The 26,750-nt window shown below is 39.4% G+C and overlaps 1 protein-coding gene across 3 annotated transcripts in view; it reads right to left on the minus strand.

Moving 5' to 3' along the window:
* Positions 1 to 2,062: 2,062 nt before the first annotated feature.
* slit3 (slit homolog 3 (Drosophila)) overlaps positions 2,063 to 26,750 on the minus strand; it is a 236,253-nt gene continuing 211,565 nt past the window's right edge. For 2 of the 3 annotated variants that reach the window (XR_005693007.1, XR_005693008.1), the window contains exons 28-37: positions 26,038 to 26,135; positions 21,576 to 21,715; positions 19,382 to 19,475; positions 18,611 to 18,748; positions 17,788 to 18,028; positions 16,085 to 16,215; positions 6,945 to 7,099; positions 6,333 to 6,493; positions 5,610 to 5,768; positions 5,065 to 5,177 (exon numbers count right to left, since the gene is read on the minus strand). Coding sequence is in view for 1 of the 3 variants with exons in the window: in XM_040010459.1 (XP_039866393.1) it covers positions 4,623 to 4,870; positions 4,972 to 5,177; positions 5,610 to 5,749; positions 6,333 to 6,493; positions 6,945 to 7,099; positions 16,085 to 16,215; positions 17,788 to 18,028; positions 18,611 to 18,748; positions 19,382 to 19,475; positions 21,576 to 21,715; positions 26,038 to 26,135 (1,752 nt within the window). In the remaining 2 variants the exon portion in view is untranslated. Of the gene's footprint in view, positions 4,871 to 4,971; positions 5,178 to 5,609; positions 5,769 to 6,332; positions 6,494 to 6,944; positions 7,100 to 16,084; positions 16,216 to 17,787; positions 18,029 to 18,610; positions 18,749 to 19,381; positions 19,476 to 21,575; positions 21,716 to 26,037; positions 26,136 to 26,750 lie in introns of those variants that run through there. The other variant, XM_040010459.1, reaches the window with a different exon arrangement.

Genomic DNA, 26,750 nt, shown 5'->3' on the forward strand with positions numbered 1-26,750 from the left:
AAAACATGTGAAAATCACACCTAAAATAAAGAGCTGGTCAACTGATCCAGGACAAACTCCTTTTAGTTTCTTTTTTTGGCTTGACTTGTGTTAAGCACTGTTTAAATGTATAAATTTAGATGGCCCTCTTAGGGAAACAAAATATGACTGTTCAGTAGGCTCTAATCACTAAGTTATCAACATGCTATGTCCTCTCTATCTGTACAATGCTGCCATCTTCTGGTGAGAAACATTCTGGTCAATTAACATTAGTCAGGATGTTTTGACTTTCTCAGCTGCCTGCATGCTAATTAGTATAAAGGGTTGGATTCCATGCAAACCAGATAACATTAGGGAAATGTTAAGGCTCTCGTATAACATACAGTGTGATCTGTAAAAAAAAACAGCAAAACTCTCTGTGGGTTTCTTGTTATCAGAGTGAAACACTTTTATATTTCTCTGAAAGTAAAACATTTCTCAGTGTCTAAAATGAAAGCAGACCTGTCCTGTTGGACTAGTTCAAAGATAAGTATTCTTCTGGATTGATGTTAATAGTTAATAGCATGCACTAAAAACTTTTAAGACATTTTATTTGTGAGTTTCTGAGTTTAAAACCACTAAAGCATATCTCTGTGCAGATGCATTTTGCACCTTTTGCAACCACTAAGGATAACTGTCACAAACTCCTACCTTTAGTGTATAACAAACACCCAGTTTTCTATGTAACCATCTTACCTCCAATCAGGTATGGTCAGGTGTTCATTTACAACCTAAACCTATTACAAACGCTAAATGAAATTTTATTCAAATAAAATCAATGGCACGTCCTTTTTTCATGTACTTTTTAGAATTCAGAAGTTACAGTTCAAATCAATATTAAGCAAAAAATGTGAACTTAAAATACAAATGGAGTAGCATTTTCAAGGAGAGGCAATCAGTCTTAACTGCAGCAGTCAACTGTCCATCAGCATCAACACACCATCAGAAAGCAACAACTCAAGGGTAATGGCAGACCAGCCCAGGAGCAGCAATATGTTTAATGCCATAACTGGTGAGTTATAAGTGAGGAGGAGCCATCATGGAAGGCCGGGGGATAGAAGAAGTTGTTGACATTCAGAAATCCTACCAATGGCTGGACAAAGCTGGACTGAAAGAAAGCACAGAGGCACAATTATGGCAGCACAGGAAGAAACTCAGTGCAAGATCCGTAGAGGCAGGGGTCTATCACACCAGGTAAGAACCCAGGTGCAGACCCTGTAAAGATGCCCCTCAGACAATCCAGCACATAACAGCAGAGTGCACGACGCTAGCAGGCAGGGCATACATGAAACACCATAAAAAAAAGTGTAGTATAGTATACAGGAAGATCTGTGCCGAGTATGGCATGGGAGTCCCGAGGTCAAAATGGGAGTCGCCCCTTAGTGTGGTCCAGAATGACTGAGTTAAGATTCTGTGGGACTTCCAGATACAGATGATGACTAACCAGCCGGACATAGTCGTAGTGGACAAGCAGAGGAAGACTGCTACATTGATAGATGTACCAAACGACAGCAACATCAGGAAGAAGTAACATGAGAAGGTGGAGAAGTACCAAGAGCTGAAGAAGAACTCGAGGAGATGTGGAGTTTGAAGGTAACAGCGGTCCCAGCGTTAATCGGAGCACTCGGTGCAGTCACCCCAAAGCTACGAGAGTGGCTCCAGCAGATCCCAGGAACAAAATCCGAGCTCTCTGTCCAGAGGAGTAAAGTCGGAGCAGCAAAGATACTGTGCAGGACCCTTAAGCTCCCAGGCCTCTGGTACAGGACCCAAGCTTGAACCTGGATGGACCCCCTTTGACTTCTTGACCTAATTCTTTATGGCATTGATTAAACAAGGTGATGGAAACATTCCATACTGACATACTGCATGGTGACATACCATAATGACAGCATCATACTGCAAGTAAGACAGCTGTGAATCTCCCATTTCACCCCATCCCAAAGGTGCTCTAGTGGACTGAGCTCTAGTGACTGAAGACTGGGTACAGTAAGCACACTTTCCACTGGCACACTGTATTTAAAAACTCACACATGAAAGATTATTATAGTTTCAATGGTAGTTTAATTTTAACATTCAACATAAGTATCAATTATCACTCACATAATCGTGTTTTTTAAACCTAGGACATATACACGTTTGATTTTACAGTTATTTTCATTGTCAATAACTAATAACTGAGGTGCTTTATTTTGTTCAGAATGAAAAGCTAAGCAATCAGTATCAGGATACGAAGATGTGCAGTGGGTAAAAGGAAAAGAGGGGACAGTTAAAGGCTGGAACTGCTGTAAAAATGAGGATAGAAGCTAACAAGTAGGAAAATGAAAGGGGATAGGTTGTGAATGAAGGAGACACTGTGGGGAAAAGATAATATTCTCTTGAACATTGGAAGAAAAGTAGGGAAGGAAAGGAAAATGTTCATAGTGAAGAAGCAAGAAGAATAAAAGTGTAGAAAATCATCATTTTAACACTGTTGCAAACCTTTAATAGCAGAGCTGTAAATTTACTGACGATGCTTTGCCTCTGTGTAAACAAAGCAACATTGTATAAAGTAAACAGTACAGTAGTAGTTACATCATATTAATACTTTTAATTGTGTTAATCAACTGTGGGCAATAAGAAACTGCACAGGTGATGTATTTTTGTTCAGTCGTGTTGTTGTTTCTTGCGTGTAATCAGATTCTCTTATGTGACAAACTGACAGAAGCTGTTTTTAGTTGTGATGGTGGAGGTTTGCTGTGATCACACCGGAGCAAGTTACATTTTGGCCAACAAGAGCACATAATAGTTTTTAACCTCCACCTACAATGTCAACACTCAAATTAAAACCATTATTGAATTACCAAAATCTTCACCTTTACAATAAAATGATTCCTTCCATATGCATTTTAAAGCAAATATTGGTTCTTGCATTATATATTGTTATTGTAACACAACAAATGCTCTATTCTTACAAAAGAGGGTAAAACACAGAAATCGGTACGTGGTACTGCAGTTTCACATTCATCACAAAGCTATGAGGCACTTTCTACAGACAATCTTTCAAACTGAAAGAACTGCCACGTGGTTAAGGCTTTATATTACTTAATTTGAGGTTTTTATATTTCCTAGGACCTTAAAATACGATCTAATTAAGAGATTAGGGAGAGGTATACCACGTAAGGCCACACATTTATTTTGATTGTTGTTATGGACTGGTGTGAATTGCTACATGTGACACTATGATGCTTATTTATCCAAAAACAATTCAGTAGCAGCTGTTGAAAATATTGCAGCAAACCTTTTGGATTTCAACACAGGCACATCAAAAGTAGTGAACTTGCATAAATCAGCAACATTTTTCAATAATTTCTGACATCCTTATCTGTTAAGGCAAAAACATGTGACTTTGGTGTATTGTTGTTATTGAAACAGTTTGTCCTTGTTAAGCATTAATTGAATAGCAAACAGCGAGAATTGGCGTATTTGCCATTTATACCAAGTTTGACATCTCACATTGCAGCACTGACGTGTAGGTATTATGCAGGTGTGACATCACTCCATTTGTTATGGGTGTAAAAAAATACCTCGGAGCACAACCAGCTACACTCAGTAAGTGACTCTTGAGAGAAAACTTCTTGTTATTTAAAAGGATAACTCAAAAAAGATGTCTTCCCGTCTCCACTTGTGTATGTTTTAAATCTCAGCAGTCTAACTCTAACAAGTTCAGAGTGAGCATAATGCTGAATTTACAGCATGTTTTTCATTATTATTGATTTCTATGGGAATTTCTGATTCATAACATTTTCCAATGAATAGCAGATGCCTTTCCAATTTAATGTCAAACCTTATGTGGCTCCAAGTGTGGCGTGCAACAGCAAACAAGAATGACACAATATTAGAGCAAACTGTTAAATCATCTCTGTGAAAAGAGTCTTTTATGGGAACTCACATGTGAGGATAATGTCCATTATATAGAGAAGCAGGTTAGCTAGGCACATACAGTTCGCTTTTAGCCTCCAAGAAGGAGGACTTCAAAAGCCTGCCACCTTTTCCTTTGTGTGGAATCAACAGAGCTCTTCTTCTTCTTCTCTGCTCTTCTCTCCCAGTGTCCCACACATTGGCACTCACATTAACATCATGCAAATACACTTAGAAGATATAAAATTCATTGGGTTAGGGTAAATATTTATATAGATTTACACATATATAAATTCATATACTTTTAAGGAATGTTAATCTATTTTGCTGTGTACTTCTTACAAGGTAAAAATAACATTTTTTATACTATGCAACACATTATATAATCAACATATTACAAAAATCAGTCCTTTTATCATCTTTTAGAAAAAAAAATCCATAATAAAAATAACTTCTATGTTTTTTTCTCACTTATATCTTACAATATATTTTCTCTCTGTCAAAACACACACACGTGTCCCATTTTTGTTTCTGTTTGTCGTTTCTCTTGGCAGCAAATTGGCAGCGGTCAAACAAAATGTGGAAATGTAAAAATTGCATCATGCTGGTGCTCATCAATGTGGAAAATTCTCCGAGCGACAACTTCGTTGATGTGTGGAATTCACAAAAAGGCGGCGGTGAGTGCTGCAAAACAAACTGCCGTGCTGTTACAACGGACATTTGGAGCAGCCGCATTCCAGAGCGGTTTCCATCTCCTCCGAGTACGAGGTGCCGTCTGTGCAGCGGAAAACCACCTTCCTCCGTCTGGTCTTGGTGACGCTACAGCAAACACCAGGTGAAGCCTGGCAGGATCTGGAACAGTCCATGCGGGGAATCTTGCTGGTGGACGTGCATGTTCTTAAGGGTTGGTGGCGCTTCAGCTGTTCTCTTACCATTTCTCCTTGACATGTGATTTCTGCATGTTGGTGGAGTTAAAGAAAAGCACGTTTTAAATCATAATATGCTCTCATTCTCGGCACATTTCCGTTCCTTCTTTTTATAATCTTTCAGTGTTACCTGTGTCACAAGTAGGCCCGGTGAACCCTGGCTGACAGTGACAGAACGGCTCTCCCCTTTCTGACACCCGACACTCCCCACGCCCACAGCGAACCCCCCTGCATGCTGGAGGCTCCTGTCGCCGGTTACAGAACTGACCCTGATAGCCTTCATTACACTGGCAACTGTAAGACTGACCCTTGGGAACACACTGGCCATGAGAACATCTGGAGAAAGAGCAGAACAGAAGGAAAACATGTTACAGGAGAGAATTATGCTGGGGTTGGAAAGTGGTTTCATCCATGGTTGCTTTAAAACCACTAAACCCACATGATTTCAAAATCTATACTAAACAGAGACCTGGCTTGTATGACAAAATGGCATTAGAAACATCACAAACAGGTGGCAATTATTCATTTTATATAACAAACAGAAAATAAAGCTTGACCAGGGAAATTTTGCTTCTGTGTGTGGTCAAAGGGTCTGACACGAGGGTTTCTTTCATTCTCCTATCAGTATAACTTAGCAAGACTAATCAGAAATGTCATTTTCTAAAACTGTTACAAAATGCACGCTTTACAGAATGTGTGCCCCTATGAGTTAGTACTTGCAAGTTAAATTCACACCTCACATACAATGTCTCTGCCATTTTGGCTTACCTGTTGTTCTGACAGGGGTTTGTGCCTGTCGTCTGGTCACACAGAGCCCCGCTGCGTCCAGGAGGACAATCGCAAGTTACTCCCGTCTCTCCTCCTTCTCTACATGCACCCTGTGCACAAACACTGCACGAATGACACCCCTGCAAGAATGCCATCACTCTAGTGACAGAACATAAAATGAAGAAATCACTGTTAGAAACGACATGGAGGTAGGTGGCGCAACCAGAGAAATGTTTTGATGTTGCCTTAATGCTGCAGCCCTTCAAGGGTCCAGATTAAATATGTTTCCAAATTGGAAAGACAGCGTGTATACTTTTCCATAGCAGCTGCTGACTTTGTTGAAGTGCCTTAAAACTCATCAGACTTCTACAGTGGCTTATATTATGAAAGTGAACGCTTGCTTGGATTGGATCCTTGCTCTGAACCCAAAACAGAACACTGCTGTCATAAGGTTTTTCACTATGATTTTTTACATGGTATTTCAGCCAGATGTCCTCCTACTATTGCCAAACATAACTTTCTTTGATGATATGTTGATAGGCGAACTTACAGGACAGAGTTACGGGATTATGAGTTACAAAACCAATGTAGGCCATAGAGTTCTCAATAAAACCTTCAAGGTTTCTTAACAGCACTGAATGAACTTATAATACTTTAATTTTAACATGCTACTGTGCGTTCTAGTAAATGCTGTGGAATCTATGCCAGCCGTTGTGTAATTACCTTGCCCTCAATTCTTTGTAGCTGTCCTGCTCCTCTGGATCTATAACTCAGGTCTTGAGGCTCCCCATTGATCTGGACATTGTGGACGCAGCCACTAAAACCCTGAGGGGATCGTTCAGGCCCTGGACGCAGACCTGAGGCCACGACCTGGGATGGCACTCCTGGGAATTGGTGAAAATAAAACCAGAAACAGACAGAAATGAGCAGTAATAACAATGGAAAGTATAGTATAATGTTTGATTAAGATATTTCCTTTATTGGTTTCATTCTGGCTTGGCTTAGACTGAAATACAACAAGAATACGGCCTTGCAGCTCTCACTATTGCACAATAACAGTATGTCTCTCTTACTCGAGAAAAAAGGAGTTACTGTTCTCAGAGGCGTGTCTACCCTCTTTCTTGAAGAAAAGTTGAATAAAAACAGTTTTCCACTTCCTTACCACAACCCTTGCTGTGATTTAGTGTGCGTTAGTCTGCGTGCGCGTTTGCATGTTGTGTGTGCCTATACGCGTATGTACCCATGCGCTGCACAGCAAACAAAAAGTAGGGTAGGCAAAAGTAACATCTGTGTACCGCAAATGAATCGTGTTTATGAAGAAATGCGTGTGCGTACCTCCTATGTAAAGCTGGGTGTTGTGGTCGACGGAGGGCTGGCGTGCCAGCTTTCCCAGGCTCTTGTTGGTGCTGTTATCCACCACTAGGCTCAGTGAGTGGTTCTGAATAAGCAGCTCAACTGTGTGGAAAAGCCCGTCATTCACAGACTCAACGCTGTAACGAACGCACAAATGCACACAAACAGAAAAAAAAGGACATAATTTCAGTACGTGCATGATTATGATAGATTACCGTTGCAAAAACTGTTAGAGCAAATTGGAAAAACAGACACAAAACAGACCCCAAACATTTTCGAGTCAAAATTTTTTTTCTTTGTTTTGTTGTGTTTGCAAATCGACCAACCTAAATGAAAAAGAAATTAGGGAAATCTGTGTCGAAATGCTATCCTGAGACATAAAACACACTGATTACATCCTCAATATTGTGTTACTGTGGAAGGGATTATAATGTGCGCTTGATCTATTTCATGATTTCCTAACATGGGGGTTGAGGCCCAGTACTTTCTAGCAGCACATGGGCTTGTTTGTTCTGATGAGCTCAAGCCTTGGGGCAAAACCGGATTCTTACAATTTAATAGCCGGACTCAACCAGTTTGGACCATTGTGGTAAAGTTCTGATATTTTTTGGAAGAATAAATGTTTCCATTGAAGAGAAGTCTGCAAAGAACTAACATCATGACCTTTTGCACCACGTTTGACCCTGGGAGGAAAGTGTATGTGTTCATGTGTGAATGCGTGTGTCTGAGATTCTCTGCTAAGTGGTTTTTGCTGGAGGGGAGACAGACAGCTATAGAGACAGTGGTTTGGCAAAGCTGAGAGAAGGAGAGAGAGAGAGCGAGAATGAGAGACAGAGAGGGAAAGAGAGGTAAATCGTGGGGTGGTAAAGTTGACCGTGCCTCCGCTCAACCAAGTTCTTGCAGAACATCAAAAACAGAAATGAACAAGTGAAGCTACTCTTTCTGCTGGTGGTCTGCTCCAGACTCCCACAGCGAAACATCAGGACAATACTTCCCTTTGTCTGCAACCACTTATTTGCTAACTAGCTAAGGAGCCTTAAATCAGCTGTGATTGACAGCTGTTTATAGAGCGTTCAGATTACAGCGATGTTACATTAACAGCAAATGGAGCAAGGTTTGTGAGTTCTGGATATAGGCCAGTGTGACTTTCATAAAAATGCTGACCCTACAGAAGGACAAAAGAACAGTATGCATTACAACATACAGTATAACACATTAACAGGCCTTAAAAAGAATCAAGAATTTATTAACGACTCATTTGCTTTGTCTCCTCACGTGTCACTGTCCTCGACAACTGGGTAAAAATTAGGAATCTATTTTTTTAACCAGTTTTTATTAATTGAAAGTGCTAATCTGAGATTTGAATGGAGGTTTTACAAGGACATGTGACTGTCCATCAACAAATGTGAAAACCATTTGATTGTCATGACATCAGTCGTGTTTAGCATGCAGCTAAAAGCTTGTAAAATAACAACTGTAGACTCAGTACAGACACATACATGGTTTCCATTAGGAACCATGTAATTTAATAAAGGCTGAGAACAGGCCTAGTAAACATAGCAAAATGATGGTCTGCTAGCCAGAAAAATCAGTTACGTACCTCAGCAGCCTCCTCCTCAAACCTAACTTTGTATTACTCTAGTTCTTTCATTTTTTGCATTACATATCATTCTCTTCTTTCCTCTTTATTCATCATTTCCTTTTCATTATCTTCTTCCCCATCCACTTCCTCTTTTTCTCCTTTTGCTCTGCTTCAATCACCTTTCTAGCCCCAATGTCATTTAACAGTCATTTTTACCCTATTCCTCTTCTAAAGCTTATTTGCTTTCAGTCCAAAAGCTCTTCATCTCATTTTCCCCTCATTTGCTCAACTGCTTGCCTTCTTAAATTAAATGGAGCTGCTCACAAAGCTGAAAACTCTCAGATTGATGTGTTGTTTAGGAACCCCATAAACACATTTTTTAACACATGGACATGGGAAACTCAGCACTGGAGTTGTTGTGAAACCAAAAATCCACCAGATGGAAGTAGCTGACTAAAGACTAGCGAGTCTGAGTCTGAGCAGCTGGCAGCGCTGCAGGTGAGTGTATGAGTTTGAATGTTACCAACATTAAACGTCCTTATTTTTTAAAGTGGATATTTTCAATAGCTTGTCCATGATTTGTGTGCCTGCATGTTTGTGAATTATTCTGCAGATTTAAAGTATATAACAGCAAAAGGGTCCTGGGTTTAAATACACTGGCCAGCTCGAGCCTTTCTGTGTGGAGTTTGCATCTTCTGCCTTTGCTTAGGTGGGTTTTCAACAGGTACTCTGGCTTCTTCCCACAGTTAGAAGACATGCATATTAGGTTAACTGATTAATCTAAATTGTAGGTAAACTATAAGTATGAATGTGAGCAGGAATGGGTGCTTGTCCCTTGGTATTAGCTCTGAGATACATATGCATATTGTCCAGTGTGCGCCCCACCTTCTGCGCTATGACAGCTCGGATAGGCTCCAGCCTTACCATTAATTAAACAGGCAGTTACGAAAATGGATGGATACAAATGTGTGCACAATTATGTATGTTCTAGACACTTCTAAAGAGGACTCTGTTAGCCCTGTGTATTAGTACAAGAAACTGTCCATTATAGAATTCAATAAAAACAAACACACAGCCGTAGCGGATTGAAACTGCTTCTCTCTCTAACTTTCACTGTATTCATCCAAAGCCACAAGGGACACCAATTTCCTGTCAGTCCAAAATCCTGAATGAGCACATGCACACACAAATAAACTTCACCAAAAAGAACTTCCCAAACCCCAAAACTGGCTTTCTGTCATATAACAGAGTCTAATACAAACCCAGAAGTAATTACAGGTCATTGACTTTATCTCAAACTGAAAAAACATATTTGGATTAGAAATAACCATGGAGATCCACTTACACTGTTAAATCTAATTAGCCACTCCTGTCATTTATTACGCTGTTTCTGAAGCACATTTGCTGCGTCTGTATGTGAGCTTGCAAACATGCATGTGTGAATGTTTTTTAACAACTATACATCTACAAGTCTATACAACTACAGTAGTATGTAGTCTTTGTGCAATATCGAAGTATGTTCGAGTGAGCTAACTTGTTTGTGAGACTGTATGTATGTGTGTGTTAAACAGCCCAGTCTGATTACAATGATGCTCAGCAGACACACATCCCAGTTCCATATTGCTGTGGTAACCTCAATTAGTCATTACTGAGACGGCAGCTGGAGAATGGAGCACTCCTTCACTGTTTTCTTTCCTTATTTTTTCAGCTTTCACTAAACCAGGCTGGCCAGTTCAGATGAAATTTGTACTTTTCAGGAGTGGATTCGCTGCGTTTTGATGTCGAGTCTCAGGAATGAGGACTTGTTGTTTCAGGCCTCTAAGAACTCAGTATTCGAATGTCTCAATAGCCTCTGAGAATTTTAAACCTATAATGTTCAAGGATTGTCTGTCTGTTTTAACCACAGCCTTGTGGCCAGATTCAGGTCAGACATTCAGTCACTTTATTCACCCAAATGAAGGTCCAAAATCTTGAGGAAGCCCTGTATCTGAATAGAAACTGCTTGCTATGGTCACTCGTTTGCATGTATGTTTCCATACTGGGTGTATGTGATACACTGCATATTTAAGTGAGTTACAATTAAGGAACACCTGCACAAAGTCCAACTGTTATGTTACGTTATGCCCTCCAGAAATGATTATGTTTGACATAAGCTCAAATCCATGGCCATTTATAATGCTTCTTCCATTCTTTGCATCACTTTCCCTTTTCTCTTGTTCAACCATCCGTCATCATCTTCCTTCAACACTTTACCTGTCTTTCTTCTGTCTCCTTTCTGCCCACTCATCCATTCCCCTATCCTTTTTTTTCTATGCTGCCTTTACTGCTCGATCCCTTTCTCCTTTCAAGAACCCATCCATCCCTGCATCACTCACTCTGTCACTTGCTGATGAATAACAGTAGATGTGCTCTCTTTGACCTGATGGGAGATTAGTGTGACATTTAGTAAAGGGCACCACATGAATACACAACAAACAGATGCGTTGTGCCCCGTCCCCTGCACACTGGCATGCACACACAAAGGCACACATTTTCATTTAACACTTTCATCTGGTGCTAATGAGGGCACAGTGAAAGACTTGTACACCTTCCCCTGCCTCTCCTTCTGTAGCTGCCTTCCATCTCGATTTTTTTTTGAACTACAAAAAGAGACATTCCCCTCTTCGACACATCCCTTGTATTCATTTCAGTTTAATTATTCCCTCTGGTTTCTGCCTCTGCATTTTTTTAGTGAGGCCTGTTGAAATTCTCCTCCTTTTTGCAGTCCTCAATTTCTTTTTTCCCTTTTTTGCTGTTGATATTTGTGTTGTCTGGACAGGTTTGCTTCTGTTAAAAGGTGCATGCACCAAAAGGCATATGCAGTTCCAATACACTGTGTATGTATGTAAATGTTTGCATTTCTCTATTAGCCACCTCTCTGTTTTAAAGCTAGCCAGTGGATTTTTTTTTTAGCTCCATTATTGTTATGACAAATATTTATCCCACTGATCAGTTGTGATCACTCATAAGTATGGCTAGTCGTCAACCTCTTGTACCTATAGTCACCCATATTATGTAGGAGATATATAGTGGTGGTGAATAAGTGCATATAAATTCCTGATTGTATTCTACCAGGTTATCAGGATGATACAAGTCACTTGTCACCCATCACATGGTAACCTGTGTTCAGCAAGTGTATATTTTAATGCTACACTTTAACAAAACTGAAATGTAACCCAAATGGCGAGTATCAAACTCAAGTCTTGAAGGTCAATGTTGTGTGACTTATTCCACGGCCGACTCTCTTCTCTCCTTCAGCATATTTCTCGAGCTGTGGAAACATCATTCATGATCAGTGAGATGTCACAGCCGTCATTAAACGAGGTGGTAACTGCATACTGAGCTTGCCACTTGGTGAAGCAGGCTGTCAGTGGGTGATATCTATGTGTGATAGCAATGCATGCATGGCCTCTTAACTAAATTACATGTATGGAGAATGCAGAATGTATAGAAAGTGATTGTGCATGTTTTATGAGGAAAGAGAAATGAAATTATTACATTTGCTATCATTTAGGTTGCACACAATGTGCTTTAATGGCTCTTAGTAATGGTTATTTTAATAGCTATTACTGTAAACTGTAAAATTTGTTGACAAATGAACTCCACAGGGGACCTTACACGTAATCTGTAAGAATCCACAGACGGACTGGTTTCTCATTTAACACTGGTCTGTGTTATCTGGCCATGACTGCTTCATTTCAGCACACTGTGCCAAACTGGCTTGAACATATCGCCCAGGCTCTCTAGTTTCTTCACAAGATAACTAACCCAGGGATCACTCAGAAACATCCCAGGGACTGGCACTGGTTTCTGGCCCTGGCTGTACAACCGCTGCATAGACAGTGCCATATTTGGGATCTGCCAGAATTGCTGTGCTAAGATTGTGGTGGTTAAACAGTTACGCCATTCTGAACACTATCAGTTCAGTGGTGGCAGGGTGTTTTGTGGTGCCTGCCCAGCCATGTGGTTTGAATTAGTTTACAATGTATTTCTAAATTAGGGGAGATAAGATAGACCATTTGAAATAGTCAGAGTCATGTAATCAAAAAATGGCAACGCATAGCAGCTTGTGGTAAAATAAGCCTCAGTACTGGAGTTCTGCCTTGTCTCCTTTCAGAGACGGTGTTTACTGAGAGCTATAGCATTGTAGGCTTAGACACGACTTCATTGTATGGATCTTTGTTTCATACTCTGTCACTCCCATATCCGGATTTGTTTTTTCCCATTTGACACTATTTTTTTCTGCTTTTTATGTTCTTAAAGTGCCGGTATACGTTCTCTCTCTACCCTGTCGTCATCTGTCTCTCTCCACTTTTCTCAGTTGTTCTTGCACTGTGTCTGTCTGTTTCCCTTCCAGGCGTGGCCCATGTCAAGTTAACAAGACCAGACAAGGATAATTCCCTGACTCAGTCTGTGGTTTGCTTTTTCCCTCTGTTCTTCGCCCTCTTTCACTCCATCCCTTGGTCATCCCTCAGTCCTCTCTCATCCATCCTGCAGTTCAGCTGCATTACATGGTCTTTTCATTTCGACGGCTTCTATCCATCTGTTTTACCCCTTCCGTTTTCCTCCTTTGGCGGGCAATGTATTCTACTCAGTTATCTGTTTATTGTGTCGTCTGGTCTTTCATTCATGCCTTCCATCCAGCATCAGTCCATCCATCTGGCTTTCTGGGTCTCTTTCTATCTTTATCAGACTGTTAGCTGATCAATCTGTCTTTCTATGCATCTGTGTGTCTCTGTTGCTGTCCCCTCTCCTAGTCAACCCTTTCAGCCCTGCCTCCATCCCACCCCATCTGTGCCAATATCTAATTAGCTTCATCCCATCATTTTCAGTCTTTTATTTGATCCTTCCTTCCTCTCTAATGATCCATTCCTCTTGTATTCTCCTTGCTTTTCCCAATATGTCATTCATTGTTAAACACAAGCACATATTCTTTTTAAGGTCATATTTGATATATGTGGCTTCCACATGTCACCCTACCCAAAAGAAACAGAATAGCACCACAGAAATCAAAAGATGTCAACAAACAAGTCAAACATGATAGTTTAGTAGGTTTTTCTTTCCAACCAAGAAAGAACATCTTTAAATAAAGGGCTGCAGCTCTGAAGCTGAGCTGAATGCCTGACTGTACTGGTGGAGGTCTGGAGCAAAGTTGATTACTATCAATACATGAGTCTTCTGAACAACTGCTAAATATATAACACAGCATCTCTATTGAGCTATGGCCCTCTGTGGTAAAGGCACAGCATGGAAGAAAAAAACACAAAAACTGAAAGATATTGTCCTAAAGGCAAATTCTGATTTTCCACCCAAATGGCGCAGATTGTATACAAGGTTTAAATAGACCCAATGTTTATCACATTGCCTAACCCATATGGAAATCGCATCTGATGAAAAACATGCCATCATGTCAGAAGATACAAACACCAAATGTCATATAAATAAAGCAGCATATTAACTCTACTACATGCAAAGACTTTCTTGCCTTATTTTGAGAATTAAAATAAATGTAATTAACATCTATCAATTTTAATTTATACAGAACCTGAATTTCTGTTTTTCAGAGAAAAGCAAATCTAAGTTTGTCTAATGACATAGAAGCAAATCAGGCAACAACAATAATAATAATAATAATAATAAATGTTATTTATAGGCACCTTTAAAGATCCTCAAGGTAAATTTACATTAGTACAACAAAATAAAAACATGAGGAAAATGAGAACTAATAAAAAAGTACGAAAGTATAAAAGCTAAACAATAAACTAAAGTCAATCTGTATGCAGATTTTACTGTAGGTAGATTATTCTGAACAATTCCTACAAAAATTTGACGGTGTAAATGATTCAAATTTGAAATATCTGATGCAGAGCCAGTCTTGCCCTTGACCTAGTAAACTGTGGCTTACAGTTTCTTCTCCTTAAGTTACTTAAGGGATTTGTAGTATGATGTAATACCTTAATCCTAAACTTAAATTCATTATGAGCGGGCTGCATATTATCAAAAGACCACAGTCTCCTTTTCTTATGACTTTGTTTTTATCCAGAGAAAGTGTGAAAAAAACCCACAAAGGAAGAAAATCACTCAGAATATACAGCAAGGAGAATGAAGAGTGAATGAGAACCCCCCCTCCACACACACACACACACACACACACACACACACACACACACACACACACACACACACTTTTATACACTGTAAAAAGAAGTCTAACAGTATTGTATTTGGATTAGCAGAGTGGTGGACTCACCCTACCCTGTGCAGTAAACACTGTCTATGTACAGTAAATATCTGGTCTAATATATGGCGTTTCATTACAAACACCCACGAGCTGTTTTGATATTATGTAGTAACATAAATACACATATGTTTGTGCTGATGAGCCCATGTTACCACTTGTATAAGGTTCTCTGTGTGTTATAAATCCAAAAACCACTTGAGGTAATATTGTATGCAGTTTTTCATATTGTAATTTTGACATTGTATTAGCCCTTTCTCCTCTTCTTATATGTGTATGAAATAAATCTATGGATGACATCACCCTCAGTTTATTTTACAGTGCACCCTGTAGCCTTCAGATGTGGCGTTGAAAAAACTTAATTGGCACTTAGTAAGTTGTGTAACAACAGCTTACATCACTAATACTGCTTGAAACAGGATACATTATTTGACATTGCTTATTTCAGGGTTGCATTAAGTGACTGCTTATTGTATCAAGTGAGTTATTATTGAAACATTTGAATTGAAGTTTATGACTTGTGTTACAAAACAATGCATCTTATTTCAGTTGGATAAAGCGACCAAATATAAGTATAATAACACTAAAAGGCCTCACAAAATTGTTCTATTACTGCTTGTTTTTTATTATGGTCAGTAGTATATGGGAATTTTTCTAGAAACTATGACGCACTTGCTGTTTTTGCAAAAATATGTAGGCAGATTTGTGTGTGGATGACTAAACCACTGAAATCCATTTTCTTGGTGACCTTAGTTTTGTGTATGTGTATATATGCATATTTTCTGTTATTTTTTTAAATCACTTTGAATCCCTGTAATGTTTATCGAGTGGCTGTAAACTCAAAAATATGTGTCTATGTGAGTGAATGCTTTTTGTAATCTTTAACCTACTGTTTACTCTTTGAACCTTAGTAATTGAATTTTTTTTCATCATGGTTTTTGGGGAAGGTATGCATCTATGTGCTTTTTATTTTTCAAAGTGTGCTTTTAAAGTAATTTGAACCTACGTATCAACACAATGCTTGTTTTAACTTTAATGGAATGTAAAACCAAAATCATTTTAATTGATGCATTTCCACGTCGGAGTAAATTCAATAATAAGTCTGCTTACATTAGCGAGATAAAAGTGATAGAATAGTGGATGGATCTTTATTCTCTCATAGGTAATTAAGGCATGCTTAAACTTGACCTTCATAATGATTCAAATAAGTGAATGTGAATTCCAGGAATGTGAAGGACAGCTTTTCTGTTTTATGTGGCCTACCTGTACACAGTGGTTGGTGGGTAGTTGGCGATGTCGTAAATAAGACGTATGTGTCCCTGATAAAGCTCAATTGCCAGAGGATCATGGTCCTCCTTGTACAACAAAATACCGTTGTCTTTGTCTGTAGCCACCTGGAGAGAGAAAAACGTCAGACACAAAAACAGCCGTCAAAAATTACAGAATTTGATACACAGTCCACAGTTTGTCATATTTTTCATATTTCATTTAATTCAGTAATCATCTGGTAAAAAGTCATAGTGGCACATATAGAAGGAAATAGACCTGAATTGTTCATTTTTATTTAGATAAAAACAGGGCTTGTGTGCATATGACGCTATAATATCTGTGTGTATAACAACATATATAATAGCATCATGTGATCATTCATTACATCATTTAAGCAAATCAACTTCAAGTTAGCTAGTTAGCTAACTTGCTAATTTAGCTAACTAGCTAAGATCATCTTAGCTATCTTAAACTTGTTTTACTCAAGTGATGTAAGTGAGGTTTTTTCTAGTAAAACAAAATTATGTGCCCTGTTCAACTATAAAACAGATTTCTCACTGCTCCCAAACGTACACAAATTTGAAAAATATGGACCTCCAGACCTCAGAAATGATCTACTCTGTGAAAAGCTAATACTTTGCTTCAGTTAAGATTGCTGATGCATATCTGACTCAATATTAAAGCAGGTTAAATGGGTGTCTGATTTACGATGGTTATTTTATACGATCAACTGTAAACCATTTAAAAAGAAAAAAAATTCCACCACACTTGTCTCAGAAACACACTTGACATGTCACACTTGCTCGCGTGCTCCTTTAAGCGCTAACTAACTAGCAAGTGGAAATGGGGCCATGGGGCCAAGCACTTAACACTCTGGCGTCAATGGAGCATAGCCAAGTCAACACCTGCTAACAAGCTGCTGGAAAAAAGAGAAAGCCACGCAGGCCAAAAAGAGAAAAAGGGGGTAAGAGGTGTAAAGTACAAAGAGTGAGAGAGCAAGTGAAGGGGAGGTGGGAGGAAAGAAGAAGATGCATATATGTGGATGAACAGAGAATTTGGATGCAGCCTTAAAGAAAAGAAAAAAGTGAAAAAAGGAGAAGGAAAAAAGCATATAGTAATTTATGAAGTGCAGTGGCTCTTTCATTCTTCTATTTCTCTCTCTTACCACTGACTCAAGGCCTCTTGGTAGAGTTTTAATAGCCTTGGCCCTGACATTGAAAAGTCCTGGCCAGAACGCAAAAGCACACGCACACACATGCACAAGCGCAAGCCCCCATGGTTCCAAACAGGTGGTAAATATCAATTAAATCACCTTCCTCTTCCTGTTTCTCTTTCTCTGCCTACTTTATTTCTCATTTCAATAAAAAAGAAAAATATGTCTCCATTAGGACATGACTCTCAGGTGTCCAAAATGTTTGGTCTGTGTGAATGTGTATGTGTGCATGGGCACGGTGCTCAGTGTGCCATGGAAACAGAGGGTGGAGCAGATGTTGGCTTTGCTTCATCTGCACTAACTCTATAAGCTTGATTAGAATGTCTCACAGCTCTATTTCAAGCAGCACGGAAATCTTTTAAGAGGAGTGGTGCAGAATATAGCCTTTGCACTTTTGGGTTTATTTCAAAATAAAAGCTGACTGTTGGATTTGTAAACCTTGAAAAACAAAAATGAATGCACAGAGGTCAAAGGTTAACCCTACCTGTAACGAAATATGTGCAGTTGGGCGGAGTTTTGCAGCTGGCAGCTCCACATACCCATCGCGACCCAGGAAGTGAACAGTGGCCATTTTGTCGCATTTGCTGCCATAGAAACCGGGCATGCAGCGGCAGATGGGCTCCCCAGCAACCACCAGGCACTGGGCGCCGTTTTGGCAATCGGATTGGTCGCAGGGGCTGGTCTGCAGCAAGATCATTGGTGGCGGGTTCTCACAGAAGAGCCCGCTGAGGCAGAAGTAGATTAAACAGAAGATAACTTATTTATAGAGCGTTAATTGGATGATTTGTTTATCTCTATTATGTGACAAAAGTTGTTTTGTAATTTGTCTCTTTGAATTACACGAGGAGATTGCAGTGGCTAAAACAGAAAGCTAATAATCTTGAAATATTGAATCGGGGACCTTTCCTTCCAAACAGATTCAGTATATTTTCTTGTTTTCACCTGGATCATTCTGAATCTGTGAAACAGAACTTTTCTTTGAACGTTCCTATTTTTCCCGTACAGTCATTTTCTAATGGCTCTGTCTTCCCTTCCTTTCCTTTTCCTCTGCATATCTATGACTTTCTCTCTGTTTTTCCCCCCTCCGCCCCTGGTGATGAATTTGTTTCTCTCTCGCCAACAGTCCCTGCTATAATTAACCACATGGTGCTGCATCTGCAGCACACGCACACGCGCAAACACACAGATGCACGCAGTAGGTCGAAACAGTCAAGTCTCTGATTATGAAGTGCCATCTGTATCCCCTCCCAGTCTGGCCCTCCAGTCTTTCACTGTGTTTGTGTCTGATTTGTTTCCATGACTCTCACCTGAAACCCTCTTTACAGACGCAGGTATAGCCATTGACGGCGTCCACACACTCCGCTCCGTGCCGACACTTGTTCTCCAGACAGTCATTATAGTCCTGCTCGCAGTGCTGGCCCACGTAGCCTGGTAAACACTCACACCTTGAGTGACATGGAAATAAGGATAAAATTACACAGTGTGTGGGCAACAGACTTTTCCTCTTGCCTACAGGTGTTTTACTGCATGAAGAGGTGACATGTTTGGTTCGTTTCTACAGCTCAGTCAGTAACAGAGCTCTACTTTTATACCACATTTTCCCATTTCTCATGGATAAGTGTGGGAAATGTCTGTGTAAAAATATTTTTATATCAGTTCCACATTCGTAAAACATTATCCACACAGTAATGAGGAACAAACAGAATCGGCATTAAGTGAACACTTTTTAATGATCTTAACTCACTAATTAATTTAGATACTTATGAAATTATTATAGATCAATGTGAAAGGATTCTGCAAGAAACACATTCATTTAGGCTATTAAAAAACAAATCTTTTCAACATGGAAACCTTTAATCTGATAGCATAATAATTCATTATTTATAATTTATAAAAAAGATTGATTTTAGGTTTATGCTGTATAAAAGGTTTAAACACACAAACTTTCAGTGTAATATAACATTTTCCCCTAAAAATGCTTTCACTTGTATCACAAAAAGCTAGCTTTAACATGGTGAGCTCGCTGTCACTTTCACACAGTGTTTTTCAAGGATCCCCCATATGTAACTGTTGCCCACCTGTAACCGCGGCCAACACGAAGGCACTTGGAGTCATGCTGACAGGGGTCAAAACCAGGGAGACAAGGGTCAGTAACCTCGTCACACAGGTCACCTGATGAAAAAGAAAACATTTGCTGTCAGCAATTTAGAAACTGTGAGGCTTAATCATATTTTAGGCTTATGTTTTACGCCTGCTGCATCATCACTGAATGATCTGAATAAATATTTTCAGAATTTATGTGGGGAAAAAACTGTGAAGGTAAACAGAAAAATAACACTTCAGAAGAAAGATGGGAGTAGGGGGGCACACTAAACTTTTCACACATACTCTCTGTAATCTTCAAATAGCAGTAGGGGGAAAAAGCATCCTGGTCAAGGCTTTAGATGTGCTGTGGATGTCCTCATGCACAAAGGGAATAGCGCTATCAGCATTTTCTCAGACCTGACGGAGAAGGGGGTTAATGCTCTCTGCAAAAGTGGAGGCGGTCTAAAGATGTACACACACATACACATGCTGAAAGGGTGAGAAGGGTTAACAGTGTGTTTAAAAGCAGTAGTTGAAGTTAGTAGTAGGAAGGAAGCAGGTATTGAGAAAGGTCAAGCACATTTCCATCATTCTCTGCCTGCTTTCATCTAATCCTGCTGCCTTCCCACCCTGTCTGTCTCCAATACCCTCGCCTCAAATCACTTTTAGGCACAGGTTTTTTGAGCTACAGTACACCGCAATTTCTGAAAGGATGTTTGACTTGTAAAAAAAAAGAAAAAAAAAGCATGCTGTGAAAGTAAATTTTAATTATTCAGTCTTTGAGCTCCCTAAGCAGACTATTTCACACTTCAGGCACTTTGTTAAAGATGCCAAAATTAATTTATCAATGTGGAATTACCTGAAATACCTTAGAATAATTATCATATGCAAATGAAACTGTGCTACAGAAAAAGATGTTAGACATGATTTACCTGATTTAAAATCATTTTACACAATAATATGATCATATGAGAATTGTGGGAGATTTTAACAGATATAAAGACACAAACTGTTGACACTACATCTATGCAACTTGGTTTATCTTCCGCCAAGGAGGGTAATGAAGTGAAGGTATGTGATCTTTGTGCTTTAGTGCTGCATATTTCAGGAACAAGGCATCAGAGGTGGAAAACTGGGGACATGCAGAGTTCCAGAGCAACATATCTGGACATTGTTGAGAATTTTCTAAAACACTGATTATCTTGTTGCCTTTTTCACACCAAATTATTTAATACTTTCTGGATTTCCGTTTTTTTTATTTCACAAAGGATTAATTATATTTTCTTGTGACCTCCTGACCTTTCCTCCATCATCTGTCTAAAATGGATTTTTTACCATAATCAAAATGCTAGTGTGACATTTAAATTGTTGAACACATTAAAGAAACCTTAAATCAGCTGTTTCAAAGGTCTTATGACATTAAATCTGGATTTTTCTCTCTGTGTTGCAAATATGACGTGACAGTCCTGGTTGCTGAGTTTGGAGAAAGGAGAGTGACTAGCAAAGTGCTGTCCTCTTAATGTGACACCTGATGATTGCGCTGCGGTTCACTGAGCTAAGTGGGGAGTTCGGTGCCAGAGGAACCAGCTGTGCGCATGAACGTGTGTGTTTGTGTGCAACAGCTGTATGTGGTAAGGTGGCTGGCAGTGTGCAAGGACTCTGAGAGCCAACAACGATAATGACATGGTGTGTGTGCTGCTGAGTGTGTATTGACTGAGGTTCAGTGTTAAAGGGGACCTCGTGTGTGTGTGTGTGTGCGTACGTGTGTGTGTCTTAGAGGACACTGTTACACACAGAAAAACTTAAATTCAGAGTCAGCAGTTTAGCTTCTGCGTGCCGGACTCTGCCAGGGCAGCTCTCGCTCCTCTCAGCCTTTGCCCTTTATCGGCAATTTCTTTACCCTTTCCGTTGCTCTGTTTATTTTTCCCTTTCCCTCTAGTACACAGTCAATCTTTGCCATTTCACTCTCATTCTCCTTCTGTCTCCCTCTCATGTGATTGCTCTTTAAACCTCCTGCAGGAACAGTTTCAGGTCAGTGCAGAGAGCCTGTCAATTACTAACTTACCATCCAGTAAACTGGAAAATATGATTTTGTAAGTGTGGGATTTGGTGACCCTCCCAGCCTCTGAGGGGCAAAGACTGAGGGTGCATTATTGAAAGTTTTTGTGTGTTTGTGTGGGTGTCTACCTGTGTAGTTTGGAGGACAGACGCAGGTGTAGTTGTTGATCCCATCGTTGCAGGTGGAGTTGTTCTCACAGTCGTTGTCTTCGCAGTCATCTGGGTTTATCTCACAATGTTGGCCCTCAAAACCTGGCGGACACGCACAGCTACACATGCAAAAACACACAGAATGTGTATTATTACCTAGCAACTGGGCAAGATCTGAGAGCTCATCATCAGCTCCTCTTAAATTCTCCTGTGAGAGAAGTTTAAAGAAGAACTATTGAATCTGTAGTTAATATTCTTACATCCTTTTCATTTAGAGACTCCACTTCATGTCTCATTAAATTCCAACAAGTTGCAGCTATTCCTGCAGCACACATACTTCCTGTTAATCTATTTTCTGCGATAAAGATTAGAGAGAATCAATCCTCCCTTTCAAACACAGCCTTTTGATTTATGTCATCTCTCTTTCCTGATGGGAGATGTTTTATTAATAAATATCAGTCAAAATTCCTCAGGCTTCTACTGAGGTGAAAGAAAAAAACTTTAAAAGAAAACACCCACCTCCAGCTAAAAGGAAGAAAAAACAAAAGAGAACAAAAATTCCTGAGATACGCTTAGTTTGATGCCACTACGGTTGGACGCCGCCCACCTGGACCACTCAAAGGGAATTATCAAAGCTTCCTCCTCTCCTCCACTTCTTTCCCTCACCCACCTCTTTTCTCGTCGGCCCTTGATCTCTTCCCCCTTTTCACCCTTTGTATCTCAGTCAGGATAACTCCTTCAAACAGATCACAAACACGCACACTACCTTTAGGTGAAGATCACTCACCCACACACAAACACTCTAAGTCTAATAAATCCAACCGCAGCTGCCTTTGACAACTTGCCCTCTCTCTCACGACTCTCTGTTCTTCTGTTCATCTAGACATGATTGATTTAAATTACTTTTATTGGGAAAAACTGAATTTTACATTAAGTTCACCCAATAAATGAAGCAAGAGGATAGCTGCTTGTCAGTGACAATTATCAACCCACACAAACCCATTCACTCGTTTTTGTGGCACAATGCTTTGTCCTTCCCACTTTTTTGTACATACAAAATGTGTTTAGTTCTTTCTCACCGCTTTCATTTCGCAACAAGTGAAATGAAAGCTTTGGTACCTACTTTGGTTCCTACAGTAAGGAGTTTTTTCTCATGTATCTCACAATACTCACTGGTTACCACCTCCCTATCTGTTTTCCAGTTTAGAAAACCTGCACTTAAGCCTTCACTCAAAATGACATAAAATAAATTTATATTCTAAGATATAATGAGCCTATTATTGCAAGTTGTTCAGGCTAAAATATTCAGAAAAATGTGGGATACTTAAGCAGCAGAGACAAAGGGACCACTCCCAATCCAGATGACTTAATGAAGCAGAAGAAGAGAAAATAAAGGAAAAATAAAAGGAGTGATGAAGTAAAAAGAAAGGAAGAAAATATTAACTGTTCCCCATGAGTAAAAAAAAGAAATAAAAATGCAGAAACCACTGACTGGGTCAAGGATCACCGTTTCACCAATCAAATCCAAGTCCTGACATTTAAATTATATAGTTTGACAAATGGAGCTGTGCTAAGAACCAACGTTAATTGGACTTCCTGAATATGCGTAACTGATTATATAACATGTTAAAATGTCAAAGGGGCATGGTCTCCTTCCCTTACTGTCTTTCTCCCTTTATTTCTGTCTCTCTCAGAGGTCACAGGGATCTACCTGTGTTTCTTTACCATTAAGGAATCATCTGAAAAGGGTAAAGAGACCCCTAATAGCATTACCACACAAGCCTTTAAAGGCCAGAAGCATATCAGAGCTTTTCAAAGGGCAAAGGGCTTGTTACTGGGGTTGAGAAGGAGACAAATCTGGTAGAAAGATATATGACAATTGTTGCAATTACAGCCGCTGTTTGTCACAAGACTTGGACAAAGGGCGACGTTTTGGAGCGGCACTGATTACCCGGGCAGGCACGGTCGAGGATTCTCACACACACACAGATTGCATTTGTTCTACCATGGGCGGTTATTAAGCAGGAAAATTGAATTTATATTCTAAAATATAACAAATCCAACTAGCAAGTCTCAAAGACTTCTTAAGTGAAATATAGTGTATTTGATGCGGTTTGATTCAATTTAATGGTGAAAGGGCCGTTTTGCTTAAAATGAACCACATTAAAAAGTCAGTACCGCAGAGGGTCTGTTTTTAATTAGTCCCATTTCTAAACAATTGTTGGCCGTTTGATTACTTTTGGTCTGCGGCTTGTGCCATAATTTTCAGCACAAAGTAACTCTGGCCTTAGTTTTTTAGTCCAAATAGGATTAAGATTATAGGGGACATGGAAGGCTTAAGGAAGCAGTTCTCAATGTTTTAGGTCGTAGCAATTTAGTATGCTTAAACAATTCTGCAATGTAACTTTCAATATTTCAAGTTGCGTGCAAAAATCCAGGAGTAAAACATCTGCTTTGAGTGTTATCCACCCATTAAATGAACATTATCCACTGCAGTTAGATATGTCTAGCAGGTGCCCTCTTGTAGCATCTGTGGGTCAGAAGGTGTATTATCATTTATCTAATTATTGCTAAAGGCAGAGAGATTATATAGGGCATCTTTGGGTCAAGTAAAACGTCCACTGGACTCTCTACCCTGGTAGGTTAGCAAGTACAGCTTCCTAACATGCAATACTTTTCAATCAAAAAAGTAACCATATTTTTTTCCTAACACTAACCAAGCAGTTATTTGGTATGTAAACTAAACCAATCAGCAAGCAGTTGTTTGGCTTAGTAAAAGTCTAGTCTCCTGGGTAAAAACTTAATTTACTTCATATGTTGAAAAACTCATCATCTATGTTTTCCTAGAATAACAACAACCACTAAATGAGGTGATAACAGCCTGTTGAGCATACTAGTTGGCGGAGATGTGATCGCATATTCAAAAAACCCCCCAAGAAGATCAGGTGAGGATAATACCCTATATTATCAGAATCAAAATCAGAATAGTAATTAATCCCAGAGGAAATCATGTGGTCACATACACACAATGATGGCAACAGCTTTATGATCTGTTTCTCACTGCTGGAAGTACTCTGTTTGGTTTAGGCTTATGCTGCTTGAACTGAGGGTGCAGAAGGCAGCACAGCTAATACACATTTGCTTGCTGTGAATTCTCTGGACAATTACCTGTGCTATTCTCCTACGCATGTAATCAGAAATTACACAGACTTTCTACTAGAGAGTTAGTGGGTTAAAAACCCTTTGACATTACACATTTGCGTTCTCACCTAACCTGCACCTCAGCTGCACCGCATGTGCAAAAACAGGTAGCAATTCTGAATGTGTTGGGAAAAGATGGGTGGGGAAGTGAATGGGTGATGCACAATGTTATTTTCCCTAAAGCACTGCCACTGAAAGGCTCTTGACCACTGGAGTTGCACTGCAGCTAGGATTCACACACTATGATTGTGTTGGGCAGCTCCTGAGTCTGAATATGTGAAAGCGTATGAATGTAAAATAGGAAGGTTCCTGAAAATGAAGTAGCATGTTCAGCATGCTTTGAGAAAGTGAAAACATGAATATAAGGATCAGATAAATAATGGATAACCTCCTTGAATTATCCATTCCTCCATTTTCTTAACTATTCATACAATTTAGGGTCGGGGGGTCATGGGGTGAGAGACACAGTACAACTGGATAGAATCTAAAGTATCAAAAGTGGCGTCAGTGTCTTGGTCAAACATGAAAAAACACATTTTCAAAACCATCCCTGGTTTAACACCAAATTCTTCCATAGCCTTATTGATTTTTAGTGCAAAACCTTCCAGCTACACAAGGGTTTGAAAGCAAAACTAGAGCTGCGCTGGTGTAGTCAAAGTACTAAAGCTGTCTTACTTAAATGCAGATAAACTCTGCATTTAAACATTTGCTAAACTAACTGTGTGTAGTGATAGTTTAGCATAAAAGTGTGAAGTTAATGTTCCCTTCAGATGAGAATACAGGGCAAGATTCTTAAAAGGCCTCCGCTAATAGAGGGAGACAGCTGGGTAAAAAGGGCAATCAGATCTGACCCACGGCCTAAATGGATTTCAAGTTACTCTTCATTGTTATATTCCTCTCAGTGCTACATGTGACATGTGATTCTGACTGATCTAGTGCAAAATGTGTATTCTCCTGGTGGTTCATTAGTGGTTGCTCGAGGTTGACGACAGTCACAAGGTGAAATTGGTGCTGCACCTCCTTACAATTTGGTCGCGAATAGTTTACAGTGGCGGTATAAAAGATACCCCCTTGTCTGCAAGATCTGCAGGAGTTTTTTGCTAAGTGCCATCTTTGCAAGCAGTTCCATATGACGTCAGCCAGCAGACCCCAGAAACCAGTCGTAATTTTGAGACTAACAACTGGTACCACTGACAAAACTTCCACATAGCATAACACTTAATAACAAACACCGCTGTACCTGAAGTGGTCTTCATGGCCAGGATGAATGTGGCAGGTTCCTCCATTAGAACAAGGAAAGCTAATGCAGGCATTGATTGGTATTTCACAGTCTTGACCCTAAAGGAGAGGAGAGGACAAGACAAAGCAGTTAATAACTGAATATTGTATCTTCTGTTACTACTGGAATAAGTGAAGCTGTCATCAAACTTCTTCACTAGTGACATACTTTTACTGTCCGGCACATTACAGTTAAGTGTTCTTAATTTTATTTAAATGTATTTAAATTGACCACTTGGGAAAAGACAAATGTATGTAACTATATATATGTTTATATTTATATATACATTATATCTAAATATATAGTTCCACTGATAAAGTTATTTTTACTATTTATGTTGTGCTCTTGTAGTTTTTCTTTTAAGGACAACATATTTTTAAGGTGTAGTTAAAAAAAAAACCCATAAATGTAGTGGACATATTCATAAAACATGTCTACTTCTTTGATTCATTACTTTTCCTGGTAAGAAGTTTCATTCATCAGAGTCCTATAAATGGCATGAAATCACGTATCATCAGCTTCCTTTCGCTGAGCATGCAGTCTTAACTCCACACCGACAAACCTCTGTCAGCCAATATACCCACTTGTTCTGATCAAAGCGCTTTATTTTTGTTTTTAATCTAAATCCATCTTTTTATTTCCTTTTCTATTTTATTTTAGAACTTTAGAACTTC

This window comes from Simochromis diagramma, unplaced genomic scaffold, assembly GCF_900408965.1.
Source record: "Simochromis diagramma unplaced genomic scaffold, fSimDia1.1 OVJJ01000585.1, whole genome shotgun sequence".
Taxonomy (NCBI): domain Eukaryota; kingdom Metazoa; phylum Chordata; class Actinopteri; order Cichliformes; family Cichlidae; genus Simochromis; species Simochromis diagramma.